Consider the following 14,784-nt stretch of genomic DNA (forward strand, 5'->3'; position numbering starts at 1 on the left):
CCCTACGCTTCCTTCTGCAGCCTTTCTGTTGGTGGGGGGTGGTGTTTGTATCCTGTAGGTAGTTGTATACCCTTTCACTGATGATACCTGTTAGTAACTTCCACATTATTGGTAGGCAGGTGATAGGCCTGTAGTTACTTGCTATATTTCCCCTGTTCTTGTCTTTCTGTACTAAGGATGTTCTCCCTGTGGTCATCATCCATTTGGGTGCATGGTGGTCTGTGATACAATGCTGGAGTTGTTCTGCTATTCGTGGGTGTAGGACCTTGAAGTTTTTGAGCCAGTATCCATGGACTTCACCGGGACCTGGGGCTTTCCAGTTAGGCATTTTCTTTAGTTGGTGTCTGACCTGTGTCTGTCGTGATCTCGGTGAATCTTTGTTTTATTCTCCCCATTTCTTCTGCCCTGATTTCCTGGAGCCATGTTGCATGTTTAGTGTGATACCGGATTGCTCCATATGTTTTCCCAGAGCCTCTTACTTGGTTCGGCTTCAGGAATTTCCTGGTGATTGTCTTCCCCTCTCAGTTGGCTGTATAGCCTTTTCCGGTTGGTTCCGAAGAGTTTGTTCTGTTGGTATCCTTTACTCCTGCTCATGTACCGTTGGATCGTATGTGCTTTTTGGCTTTAAGCCTCTGTTTTATATCTTCTATTGTGTTGTTTAGTCCCTTCTCCTGTACTTTGTATTTCTCATTCAGTGCCTCTCTTGTTTTCTCGCTACTCAGCCTCTTTTCTGCCATCTCCTTCAGTTTACTCAAGTCAGATCTCATCCCCATGATTTGTTTTTCCAGGCACCTTTTCCAAGGCGGTTGCTTTTTTGGTTTCTGTTGGGTTGGTTACATTGATAATGTTGGTGTCTGTGTCCCCATGAGGTCTACTACGAGTCTTGCTCTTGCATATGTCAGGTTATTTGTTTCTGTGATACTGGTGGTGTGGATTAGCCTCATTATTTCATTAACTTCACTTGTTTTTATTATTATTATTATTATTATTATTATTATTATTATTATTATTATTATTATTATTATTATTATTATTATTTGAGAGTGGCCATTCAGTCTTTTTTTTTAAATAGTTGAATTTTTTTGACTGTCACCATTGTACCTGCTTACTGTATTCGTATGTGGTCATAGTCTGAAAAATGCAATGTTATTATTATTATTATTATTATTATTATTATTATTATTATTATTATTATTATTATTATTATTATTATTATTATCTTGCACACTCAGTATCTCACCACCTGCTTTATTAGGACTACCTCGTATAAAATGATATGGTTCCTTTCTGTGTGTTAATCTCCGATGCTCATGTGTTTTGTACGCTTCTCACTCTCTCTCTCTCTCTCTCTCTCTCTCTCTCTCTCTCTCGTGCTATGACGTACAGTTCGTAATAAAACTAGTCTAGAAGATTATCTGCAAGCATCGACCTACATCCAAGGACATTCCAACGACGAGAACGTAACACCATATTAACAACTCATCTCTAACCTTTTCAAGTAAATTTTAGAAGTAGGCTAAAGGTTGTTAGTAACACATAACTGACAACGAAAGTATAAAGAATCGCAACCTACGAATGGGAATGCCTGACAAGCGGTATTTTAGATGCTGCGAATACTTACACTCGCTCTTGGCTTCCCTTGAGTTTTGTCTCGACGATGCTTAATAACGACCCTTTGCAACGGCTCCCTTCATAGCCCGGGTCGATGACTTCCTCAAACGTAAACTCTATTTTGACGTAGTAGTGTTCAGGTGCCTCGATCTCGTACGAACACCAGGATTCTACAGGAAACAGACGAGTCTTTCAGTATTAGCATAGTGTGATTACTTAAACCCTGCAGTGTGAATTTATTGAATCGTAATGGTTTTAAACGTGGAGGGTAGTTGAGGGCAGTGTTACGCCAGAGACATTTAAAAAAAAACATTTCTGAAACCTACATCAGGCACAAGCAACGCTGGTTCATGATGGTATCAGTGTAAGTGAATGATTTAATTTTAATATTTAGCTGATCATTTCTGCACAAGAACTGCTACACGCTTAAATTAATCTACAAGTCGATAATGATTGTTGTTTCTGAGAAAAGGCTTATTTTGGGAAGTAGTTATATACACAACAAACTGAACACTTTATCATATATGTAGGGCATTTACTAAAGGTTCTGTAGATAATGACAGAGAACGGTTTTCCTTTACTTGAAGTAAATGATCTTAAAGAACTGAACAAGAAATGCGAGGGACACATGTCCTCTGCTGGCATGTACGAAGATGCTAGTCAGTGAATTACACCAAGTGAAGGGGGCGGGGGTGACGTGGGAATTTCAATGCAATAAGCGATGAGGATCAAATTATTCTAAACATCAATTTGAAAAAAAGGTTCAAGAGTAGGAGAAAGGGGCTGCCTTGGACAACATTTGGAAGGTATTGCTTTTGAAAAGCCTTTTCAGTGGCCTGTTTGAAATAGAATATAGGAAAGTTACGTCTCCTGGGTCACGCGGTTCCTACACAAGTGATCTGGTCAGTAAAGCCGAGTAACAATGATTATGGTCAGTATTTGGATGGATAACCATTTACAAATGGATGGTTTGGTCATACTGCAAAGCAGCGAGTCCCAAGAATCCAACAGAAGAAAAGCAGAGAATATATACCAAATGGAACAATCCTTCGAGACCATTAAAAAAAATGAATGGGTGAAGTGAATAACAACACAGAAGAGATAAATCACGATGCATTTAAAATCACTCACAAAAAGCATGGCAGATCAAATAACGAGGACTGTTTCCCAGCTTGTGGTGAAAGGAATCAAAGACTTCTGGTAGGCTACCGAATGAAATGACGTCATGGCAGTGTTGAAAACCTCCAAAATGAGTTCTTGGGCTCAATCTAAGGGCTTTAGCTCATCAGTAGCAAGTGATGATGGCTCAAGATGTCCTCACTTGAAATAGCCATCTGCACAGGTTTTTGTTTAGGGATGGGATGTAAGAGTTAATCATTACATCTCAGTTTATATCGTTTTCTATGAATGCAAATGCTCTTCCTTCGTAGAAAATCAGCAAGTAGAATTTGTATTTTCTGCAGAAAAAATGCTTGGAGAAGAAGTTATTTATTTATTTTTTGAGTACTTGCACATCCACATGTTAAAATGGAACGATGTGCAAAATACGGCAAGACCAGAAAAATCAAAATAATTCCTCAGGATAGACAGGTATCCATAAATCTTGAAAGGTTTTTTCAGCACACCAACTTTTGGACTTTTGAAGGACAGATGAAGATGGCCATAAGGTTAAGTGGCAACAATGATATACAGGTAAGGCCGTTTCTCTCAGCAAGCGAAACCATTTCCTACCTGTCAAATGGTCGCTTACCTCAGGGGAATTGCAACGAGACAACCGCTAGCTTGTGTTCCACGCCCCTTGACTAAAATGTTTAAAAAAAAAAAAAACTCTGAATCACAGATAAGTTCAATATTTCTAAAATGTCCCGATTCATCAAACAGCGTTACCTAAGCAAAGCAAATCATGCAAGACAAGTTAGTCAATAATATCTCCAGTTTTGTCCACAGCCTTTTTTTTTTTTTAGATAGCTTTTAAAACCAGCCACAACTTCATTATCTTCATGGGTGGTGGGAGCTAGTGATTGCAAGAAGAGTAGAATTTCTGAATAGTCTAGACCATCAGTTCTCTCACTTAGAACACTGCCCGGGGAAAGCCTCTTTGTTATCGATCATTTGAAATGACCCGTGAACAAGGCCCAGAACCTAAGTTTCAAGGTTTATGCGCAAGAGCCGTATGGTTTACCAAGTCGAGGAAGCACAAAAATTGTTAAGTTGTCACGGATGTAACTGGTTAGACTTTAAAGCATATTGCCAATGGGGTTAATATGGATCAAGTGTTTACATTCTAGCAACTGCACAAAGCACTGTGCAACTGTTGTAATCAATAAAGCAACAACAACGCTTTGGAACAACAAGCAGGAATGAGTGTTAACCAGCTTGGCCGGTCCTTTATACCAGTTACTTTTATTGTGTGAAATCTTCTAGAGTGATAAGGCAGGTTTCTTATATCAGAAATATAGCCTATTAACATCTTTTGTATTTAATAGTGAGCGAGCGCGAATGGCTGATATGCTTCAATATAAATGTGTATGGAAAGGTCTTGTCGACGAAATGACCAGTAAAAGACGAAAAATAATTTGAGAAAATGCCATAAATAATAATTAAACTCGGTAGGTGACAGTGATGTAAGTCGATCAGTCTTTAATGAAACGAATAACGAAAATTAACTGGCCATTTCCATAACGCCATCCCAAAAATAAATGCTAGAATTTCCAGATCTATGGAAATAATACTCAACCTTTTACTTACGTCGATAATCAACCTTTCTGAAGTCATAGCTAGAAATGACGGCGCCATCCGACGTCACCCTCTGAGCGCACGGTGAGTCATAGCCTGCAAAGACGCCCTTCTATAAGAAGTTACGATTAATTTAATCTAAATTACAGTTACTGTGCATGAACAAGTGTAGTCTGTATACTTATGCACAGCATACTGACACGTCATCCTTGCTACATCCGATTCAGATATAAGAATTTAATTTTCATGAATTTGTCTCTTGGTTTAACAGCGTTAGGTTTGCGAACCCATTTCCGTGTCTTTAAGCTCGTTCCGGCTTATTTCGAAATGGTGCCAAGGAGATTGTCGATATTTAAGTAGGAATTCCTTGTCTTGAAATTTTGCCCACGTGTATATATATACGTGTGTGTGTGTGTGACCTAACGCTGTTAAACCATGAGACAAATCATGAAAATTAAAGGGGAAATGAGCAGCTCTCTCTCTCTCTCTCTCTCTCTCTCTCTCTCTCTCTCTCTCTCTCTCTCTCTCTCTCTCTCTCTCTCTCTCTCTCTATATATATATATATATATATATATATATATATATATATAAAGATTTTATATATATATATATATAAAGATTTTATTTTCGCAAAGTAACCTAATTATAGAAGAGAAAGGATACTAGCATAAAGATTCATAAAATAAGGTTATTTTATATTAAAGTGCTCTATAGGCCTACCTTTCAATACAGTGGTTGCAGCCAGGACGTCTTATATAGGCCTATGGTCTATTTCCAAGACAAGAATTAAATCAACTTTCAGTGGGCAGTGTTGGAAAATGTCAGAAGACAGAAAATAGAAAGTTACTTCTTTGACTGTATAAAAAAAAAAATCACTGCTGTCACTACAATGAAAATGAATGCTGTCATTTCCTTGGCTTCTAAAACAAGAAACGCCGCAGTCGACTTACTGGGTGGATTCTCCTTCTCCTTCTCACAAAGGATTCCAGTTCTGTCGTCAGGGCACACGCATTTACAATGACCATTTAAGAAGCCTTCATTCAAACACGGATTTTCCGTCAGCCGGCAAGCACGAAGCCAGTTGTCTGTAGAAGTAAATTCGTAATTTATAGTTACACACACACACACATGGCAAGAAGACTTTAAAAAGTAATTTGAGAAATGAGAGATCGTTTTGGTAATGATGCCAGCCTGTTAACCCTTCACACCTATCCGACGAGATGTTAATACTGTAAGTATTTAAACAAATGTTATCAGGTTCCAAATAATTTAATGTCTATTTTGCCAGTGTAAATTTTAGGCGTGAACTCTTCAGAGATTCTGAAAGCTTATTTTTCCCAATGGTGGCTTCAAGTTCGTCTTCAAAAACCCTTCAGCAATGGGCGGACTTTTCAGGAACTAATGCAACCTTTTGTTGCTTATAATAATAATAATAATAATAATAATAATAATAATAATAATAATAATAATAATAATAATAATAATAATAATAATAATAATAATAACCTTGAAATGACCTCACCTCAAACTCTGCACCGATTTTACGGGGTTGCATTTTGAAATCATAATTATATTCAATCACCCAGAAGAAACCATTCCAATTCATTTCAAATCAATATTCTGCGCAATAATTTCTTAATACCTTCTCAAACCACCGATTGTCTTTGTCACTCACTGCGTAATATTAAAATTGGCGCAAGCGACCAGGAATTCAAGTGGTGACAGTTATCTGGCGAGACTTTTTTAGTCCTAGCCTGTCAGGGGAGTAAGCCTATAATATTTCAGCAAGGCGACAGACTTAACGAAACCCACTGAACTTGGCTGGGAGATGGGCTTAGAAGATGAACTGAAACAGTCTGTGACTGAACAATATAATATATAGCCTGTGCAGAGCAACAGAGAGAAACCAAGAAGCTGAAAGCCAGAGAGCTTACGAAGAGAAAGTAAGAGAAGAGAGCAAAAACATGAACTTCAAATAACAAGACTAGCTCACTGATTTCATCACTGTTATCATAAATATAAAAAGGCCTTATGAAGATTACCTAACTTTCGTGCGGCATTTGCTGACACTTTCATGAAATGTTTCTCAAAAGTGAGATGCGAGTTAGAATTTACCACCAAAAAGTGTTAACGCTTCAGACTCATGCACCAGAATCCCGTCCAAATGGAGGAGACGATTGGGTGGAAAATCTGTACGAGATCTGCTAATCAATAGTGTTTTCGTTTTACATCATTCACCAATCCGAGAAATTTACTTCAGTATCCTACTAAAACTACCCATTTTCTACGATAAGTTCGTTCGTTCTCTAAAAAAACATTTAAAAAAATATCAAAAAAGTAAATATATATGTGTATCTCGATATTTTTAACTCGTTATCACAGATTTAATAAGCTAAATAGTAAATATATTATAATATTTTATGCTTCTTGACACATTTTTACTGCATATTTTCGGAAATATGAAATTATATAAGTAGGTAACGGTTCCTAACAATAAACCATCTCGATTTGCGTGTAGTAGACGTTTCTGGTTCAAGCATTACCCAGGTTCTCTGTGACGCATTTCCTTTTCGGATTTTCCTACTGTGTAGTGCATTCACTTAATTCCATTGCCATAAGCAAGAAAATTACCATTCTTATTAGTAAGAAATTTGAACGATTGCGCCTCGTAAGTTTGTTAAAGGAGAGGGACAGCAAACGGGAATGGCCTCGACGCCCCTGGGATAGCAACGACACCAGAACGCCCATATCTAAGTAAGGGATTTGTTTTCCTGTATTAGTGATATTTTAATTAGTGATGACTATTTTTCCTAATATTAATAATTATATAAGAAAACAAAGCTTGATTTTACTGTAGTGAGTTGTCGTCTGACTGTGACTTGTGTAGGTTTGGTTGTTAAGTGTTTGTTTATCCTCGTAACTGTTTGTTTATTTGCCTCCAATAACATGTACAATAGTTTTAGCGTATATAGGTTATTTAGAAAATTTATATTGATAGCATATACTTCTATAGTTTATGAAGAAAACCTTAGGGTGAGCGTAAAACGATGGGAACACGCCTTTCCTTAGAATACCATGTCCTGGCCTAACCTCATTAGGGCGTTTAATTTTTTATAGTAACTACGAAAAAAATTTCACACTCATAGCATATAGCCTACTGTTTTTTATAGGTAGCATGTACTGTTTTTTATAGGGCATGGAGATAACATTAAATTGATAGCATATATTCGTGGATTTTTGTTATGAAAAAACTTTGCACTGATAAATATTGAAAAGGCCCTTAATTAAAACACTATTTGAACGTTGCAACCATATATATCAAGCACTTCCTTCTTTGTCCCTGTTCACTGGTAAAATATGGGGAAATGATGCATTACAAGTGTATATATACTGCCCTGCCTACATATGGTTTGTATATATACTCTTGTAACACATCATGTGTCCATATTTTACCAGTGAACATGGGCACAGAAGGAAGTGCTCAGAATATATATGGTTGCAGCATTCAAATAGTGTTTTATGGGACTTTGTATATATATATATATATATATATATATATATATATATATATATATATATATATATATATATATATATATATATATATATATATATATATATATATATATATATATGTATATATATAATGTTTTATATTTATGTCTATATATATATATATATATATATATATATAATAATAATAATATATATATATTGCATATATATACAGTATATATATATATATATATATATATATATATATATATATATATATATATATATATATATATATATATATATATATATATATATATATATATATATATATATATATATACAGTATATACATACATATATACTGTATATACAGTATATATATATATATATATATATATATATATATATATATATATATATATATATATATATATATATATATATATATATATATATATATATATATATATATATATATATATATATATATATATATATATATATATATATATATATATATATATATATATATATATATATATACAGTATATATATATATATATATATATATATATATATATATATATATATATATATATATATATATATATATATATATATATATATATATATATATGATTAAAGAAACTGACAAGCTAAAAAAGAACGCTAAAGAAGACAGAAAAAAATCATGGGCCTTTTATGGGCACCATACTTACTGAAACAATGAAATCTTTCATTAAAATGATGCTGGTCTCTGTGAGAGGTTTGTGAGAATCTGCCGAGCAGTCCGCGAAGTTTGTAATCCTTCGTCTGGAACAGGGCTTTGTCACCTTTGTCAAATGACTGCAAATGTAATGAAATCACCATGAATACCAGAGCACAGTTGGAAAATTGTGCTCTAAATTTCCTTGTTTTGTATATTTCTCAATCTATAGTTACCAACTAGGAGTGGCTATGCCCTACGAACGTTATAGCTAGCAAGTAATGGAAAACAAGTAATGCAAGCACGTTACTTTTCAAAATTGGATGAAACGGGTTTTACAAAACTAACAACGCGTTTTGGTGTTTCATTATCAAATGTTCAGCAGGTTAAACGAGACACTCATTATTAATCATTGTAAAAATATACCGGAAACAGAACAAAAAATGAATACACTTGGCTTTTCACAAGAAAATATAATCAGATGCAACTACAGCTGTATCAGTCTGTTAGTGACAACATCAGGGGAAAATTGTTCCTCATTACAAGGTTTGAATAATCCCAAAATACACAACATATTCAATCTGAACATTGTTCACCAGAATTCTCAGAACTAACTACAGTGACTTGTCAAAACCCTCTGGATGTTGTAAGTCTTGATAGCAAGACCCTCCTGGATGATAGCCTTAACCTCGAATGCCGTGGAGGTGGGAACGTTTTGGTGACTGGTACCTCTTTTAGACAGCTATCCTTAATGAGTCCACGAATATCAGAAGCCATCACTGCAGCATAATACTTACTGCTAAGGAACTCCACTCCAACCCTGACATAGTCTTTCAAAGAGTGGGCAAAAGTTCAACATCCTTTCTGCTGTAGAAAGAGGGATATTTAGCCGAGAAGATGCCATTTTACAGGATAAAACTACAGTCAAAAGGGTCACCTAGAAATGATGGACCAACAGTTATATCAAAATGGTTATCACTCATCAGGATGACATGAAACATCCAAAGATGTTGGGGAGTTCAACCTTACCCACTTACAAAGACCCAAAAGATGGGAAATCCATTTCTCCCTATTTTCAACCAAATCCCCTACCCCCATCTGTCATGTGATGAAGAAGTTATCACACATTCTGACACTGCCAACCCCTCCTGCTTGAGCATTACCTCCTCCATAGCTTCCCGTGACGTCAAGTCCCTCCTCACAAACATACTGTACAATCAGCAGACCCATCGACTACATCAGAAGAAAGGTTTATGGGGATGGTTCCTTACTTTCTGTCAATTCATGAAGGATACCCCCTGAAGAATCATCATCTTGGCATCTATATTAAGGAAGCTTACTTCAGGTACAATGTACTATCATCAAGTAAATGGTGTCACCATGGTTTCCACCTCAGGGGTTGCTTCAAAGAAAAAGTCTTCTGGGAATGGAAAACCCCATTGCATACTGCCCATAAGTCTCATTCAAATCCGAGCGCTGTAGTCTGGCTGTGTCATGAGGGAGTGGAGTGATAACAGTAACATCTCTTTCCTTTATGTCCTTCTGAATCTCCATAACAATGACACCAACACTATGGTTTACATCAAGGCCACTAACTCAGGGCACTGCTTTAACAGCCAGTGCTAATGAGTGTTCCACCAGGTGTCTAACTCTCCCATTGGTGCCTATTATCTGTTGTGCTCTCTCCCACTGCAGCAAATGGGTCTCAGCTCACAGGGAACTTGAGAGCTACTCAGTAACTTGTGGATGCTGGCGTTCTCAATAGCACGGTCGACAGAGTCATTAAAAAGACAACTAGATTAATGGAGAAAGACACCAATGATGGCAATGAACTAGTAACCCTTTGCTGTCATCATTGTCCATCCTCCTGGTACTAAATGGATATAAAAACCATCAAATGATCAAAAACTCCACAACCCTTCCTCATGAACAACATTATCCCCAGTACGCTGATCTCTAGAGGATTAACCTAGTATATAAATATTCGCCTCAAAGTAAGATGGGCGCCATATATTGGGATAATCTGGACTCATCATTTGAGGAGACTGATGTACCACCTTAGGCATGGAAGCGGAAACTGGCATAATAGATTATGGAACAAACATCAGAATCCTTTCATTCCTCAAGGCATTCTATCAGAATGAAGAAAATCTTTTGATTAATCTCCAATACGAGGAATAATCATTCAACCTGCAATCAACACTCTCTACACGACTCACCGTTCGTGCCAATATCTTCTTCCGCAGCTCACTGGTTGATTAAGCAATTGTAGACTCGTACAGTTTCTGCAGTTCTGTATTCATTCTTAACTGATGAAGCAACAAAGAATTTTCGCTAACGAATCCTACTTGATGGCTGTATATATAATATATATATATATATATACTGTATATACAGTATACTATAAAACTTACCCTGGGCTCCATATGCATCACTGACGTAATGTCGTAATCATTAGTGTTGTTATCGTTGAATGTTCTATAGTGACTGATTTGCTTCTCTTCAGCCTTCATCAATTTTGCCATGATACTGCCTGTAGTCAGTGAAAGAGTTCTTCCAGCATTCAGGAATTCGATGTACTTGCCCCTGCTTGGCATTCGTTGCTCATCATAAAATCCCAAGTAGTGACCCGTAAGATGCACTAAGTTGCGTTCCTACAATTCTCAAAAACAGGGAAAAGATAAAAGATCAGCAAGCGTATACAGCAAGCCCCCCGTATTCGCGGGGGATGCGCACCGCACCCGCCGCGAATAGCTAAAATCCATGAATACTTAAGACCCCTCTAAAAACACTTAAAACTGCCTACAGTATTTTGATAGTTTAAACAAAAGAAAAACCCTCTAAAAATGCTTATACCTGAGTATTTTAATAGTTTTATCACAAAAAAGTGCACTTAGTCATGAAAATATATGAAAACACAGTAATTAGTGAATATTTCAAAGTGAAAAATACTGCGAATGGGCGAATTTTCCCCGAATAATTGGTAGATACGTTCCACAGAGAAATCCGTGAATACGTGAGTCTGCGAATCGTGAGAACGCGAATAGGGGCTTACTGTATATATGTATATATATATATATATATATATATATATATATATATATATATATATATATATATATATATATATATATATATATTTGTTTGTGTGTGTAAATATATACTGATATGTTTTAAGACTGAATGCAACGGAGACTTACCTTGAAAATTGACTATATTTGACCCTTAGGCTGAGTTCAGTAAAACATATGCAAAGGTGTTGGCTGAAGGCCTACTTCAAAGGGAGGAATTTCAGGTAAACACTTGGGGTTTCACTTACATGAGTATATTTACATTAAATACATAGAAGAATGAAGCATAAATTAGGACAGGTAAAGAGAATCCTGCCTTTCCAAAGGAATAACAAACAACTGGGGTATTTTCCCTGACGAAACTTAAAGGCCACTTCAAAGGGCACCGCAGAGGGGGGAGAAGCAGGTGTTATACTGCTGTGCGCACAAGATGATGCTCAGATCCAAAGCAGGCAACTCCTATCTGTAATCACGCTTTGTTTTCTCATTGCATATGCTGCAAAACTGTCTAGTTAGCATATGAGGCGCCAGTCCGGTTCTCTTCAAGTTGATTACTAATTCTACTACAAGAACTGTGACTTTCTTCATTAGCGCGTTCCTGTGACTCATTAAATCTTCATATAGTGCATTCCAGTTTACGTTTTGAGCAGACTAAACTCATTACCTTGTGATATAGTTCTTAGGCCTATTAATTAATGAAAAAATCACGGGTCGTTTTGAACAGCCAGTTGTAATCGACAGGAGTTCAAGAGGGGAAATGCAGATGAAGCTCTTCCAGGAAGCCAATGCCTTTCCTAGTGCTAAGGAATTATGATGGTCAAAGTGAATATAAAATAAGCTACATAACTGAGAGAAGAAAATTTCCCCCTAAGATTCATGTCAAGTGAGGTCAAGAAATTACGTACAGTAGCGTTTTCTCTGTGCCTTGTGCAGAGGACCTATCTGACGGGCGCCTCAGCCATCAACCACAAATAACAGGGAAGCTTTTAGTTTGTCCTCAGCTTCCAATATGCAAAGAAGAGATAACTGCAAGTTTCGGTCTTAATACTAAAAGAAATGATTTTTGGGCCTTACCGAATCACAGCCGGTGTTGATCCGTATGTTCCATGCGGTGGCGAATCGGCCATTATGGGCAGCGCAGGGTGCTCTGCTAAATGTTAGGCCAGATGTCACTGTTGATGGATAAGACATAACCGTTTAAGATCAACTTACCAATAGATTTTCCCTGTTTGTAACAACAATCTGTGGTCAATAAACTCTAGGCCTGGGCCAGCCCACAACCAGTACAGGCCTTTACAAGAGTATACTGAGAATAGAATAGGATATAGAAATTAGGCCAAAGACCAAGCACTGGAACTTATGAGGTCATTCAGCGCTGAAACGGAAATTGACAGTAAGAAGGCCTGAAAGGCGTGACAAGAGGAAATCGTCGCATTCGCACTATGAAACAATTGTTAGAGAGGGTGAAAAGTCAGATGGAAGAAAGAAAATGTGAATGGAGGTACAGTAAAAGGAATGAAAGGGGTGTAAAGTCCCCGCTCAACGGGTTCTCTATGGTGAACCTCGGACCCGAGGTCGCACTTACACAACCTTATTATCATTATTGTGATTTGTATATTTATTTCCTGTTCATTTGCCCTTATACATAGTATGTGTGTCAGCGCATGCCACTTCATAAGCGGCTCGCTTCATCAATAAACTAGCAGTACTTGTCGTCCTGCTCTTTCTTTAGCACCTCTCACAGTGATGACCCCCGGAGTGGTTCCCGGAGCCATTAACGGACCCAAACTGCGACTTAGTCTTGGCCCGATGAACTAACCCACGCCCCTAATGGACTAACTACTGCGCTCCAACAAAGCGTTCAGGCATTACTGACCCTCGTCGGCAAATAACCGGCGTCATTAGCAGACCCACACGGCATGCTCCCAAGCGTGTATTGACGCAAGTGTTCCTTCACACTCCAAGTGAGAGTGTGGAATGAGCATGGATGCAGACATTCCCTCCCACATACAAATAGCCGTGAACTTCTCAGAGGCAGATGTCTCCCTCGCGCAATCCCCTCTCGAACCCTCTTCCATACCGAAACCCGCGCGCTCCTCCACACCAGTACCCGCTCCCTGCGCGATGCCCCTCCTGACGGACCAACCAAGGGCAGCCCTCAGCATAAAGCTGCCGCCATTCACCCATCAGAACCCGGCATCTTGGCTCTACAGGGTCGAGGGACAATTCAGGGTGGCAGGCCTGACTGACGAGGTGTTGAAGGCGGACATCGCTATCAACAGCGGACATCGCTTTCAACACCCTACTGGAGGAGATATACAGGAGGGTCGCCCCATGGGTGACGTCAACCACGAGCCCTGCCACCTTCCAGAAATTAAAGGCCACTCTCGTCGAGACCTGCTCCCTGCCGGACTCCGAGAGGGCCGCCTGTGCCCTCGACCTCGCCATCAACCCCCGGCAGGACACGAACCTCTTGGAGACGTGGCATGCCCTCCAGGACCTCCTCCTCCTCCCCGAGACGGACAGCAGCGGCAGGCACAAAGAGGTTAGCCTGTCGAGGGAGATCCTCCTGCGGCAGCTGCTCCCAGAGGTCCGCGGGCAGATTACGGAGCCCTACACCCTGCCGGACAAGGACCTGATAAAGATGGCACAGCAGCTGACTGACCCCACGAGGGCGGCGATGTGGGCATCCACGCCCGCACACCCCATCAACTGCCTCCAGCCAGAGGACCCCACCACAGAGTGCATCAGCCAGAAGAAGGAAAGGCCGGGGCTCTGCTACTACCACCAGAGGTTTGGTAAAGATGCCTGGAATTGTGAAGCCCCCTGCCTTTTCGCACATCCAAAAAATGGGGGAGGTGGTGGCCACCCTCACAGGCTGCCATGGCAGCAGCATCCAAAACACCCAGGAGCCCTGCACCAGATTTACAACCTTTCGTGTCGAACTAACTCACTTTCTCCTTTTCTTACCGCTACTGTTACTGACGGAGACTTACTTATCACAATCCCTATAAACACTGGAGAAGTTTTCAAGAACTATTCCTTTATTGCTTTCCTTACTTGCATTGCAATCGTACCTTAATACTGGACACTCTTACTTCAAGAAGACCACCACATTCACATAAAAACAGGAAAGGAAAACATGCAAAAGTGCCTTACACA

General features: G+C 38.5%; 1 protein-coding gene across 4 annotated transcripts in view; it reads right to left on the reverse strand.

Moving 5' to 3' along the window:
- Nucleotides 1-14,784, reverse strand: part of LOC136825642 (protein SpAN-like) — a 35,632-nt gene that overhangs the window by 2,558 nt on the left and 18,290 nt on the right. For 3 of the 4 annotated variants that reach the window (XM_067082275.1, XM_067082278.1, XM_067082277.1), the window contains 6 exons: nt 12,697-12,794; nt 10,966-11,205; nt 8,565-8,691; nt 5,298-5,432; nt 4,360-4,443; nt 1,622-1,781 (listed from right to left, as the gene is read on the reverse strand). In XM_067082275.1, coding sequence (XP_066938376.1) covers nt 1,622-1,781; nt 4,360-4,443; nt 5,298-5,432; nt 8,565-8,691; nt 10,966-11,205; nt 12,697-12,794 — 844 coding nt within the window. The remainder of the gene's footprint in view (nt 1-1,621; nt 1,782-4,359; nt 4,444-5,297; nt 5,433-8,564; nt 8,692-10,965; nt 11,206-12,696; nt 12,795-14,784) is intronic. The other variant, XM_067082279.1, reaches the window with a different exon arrangement.

This window comes from Macrobrachium rosenbergii, chromosome 39, assembly GCF_040412425.1.
Source record: "Macrobrachium rosenbergii isolate ZJJX-2024 chromosome 39, ASM4041242v1, whole genome shotgun sequence".
NCBI lineage: Eukaryota > Metazoa > Arthropoda > Malacostraca > Decapoda > Palaemonidae > Macrobrachium > Macrobrachium rosenbergii.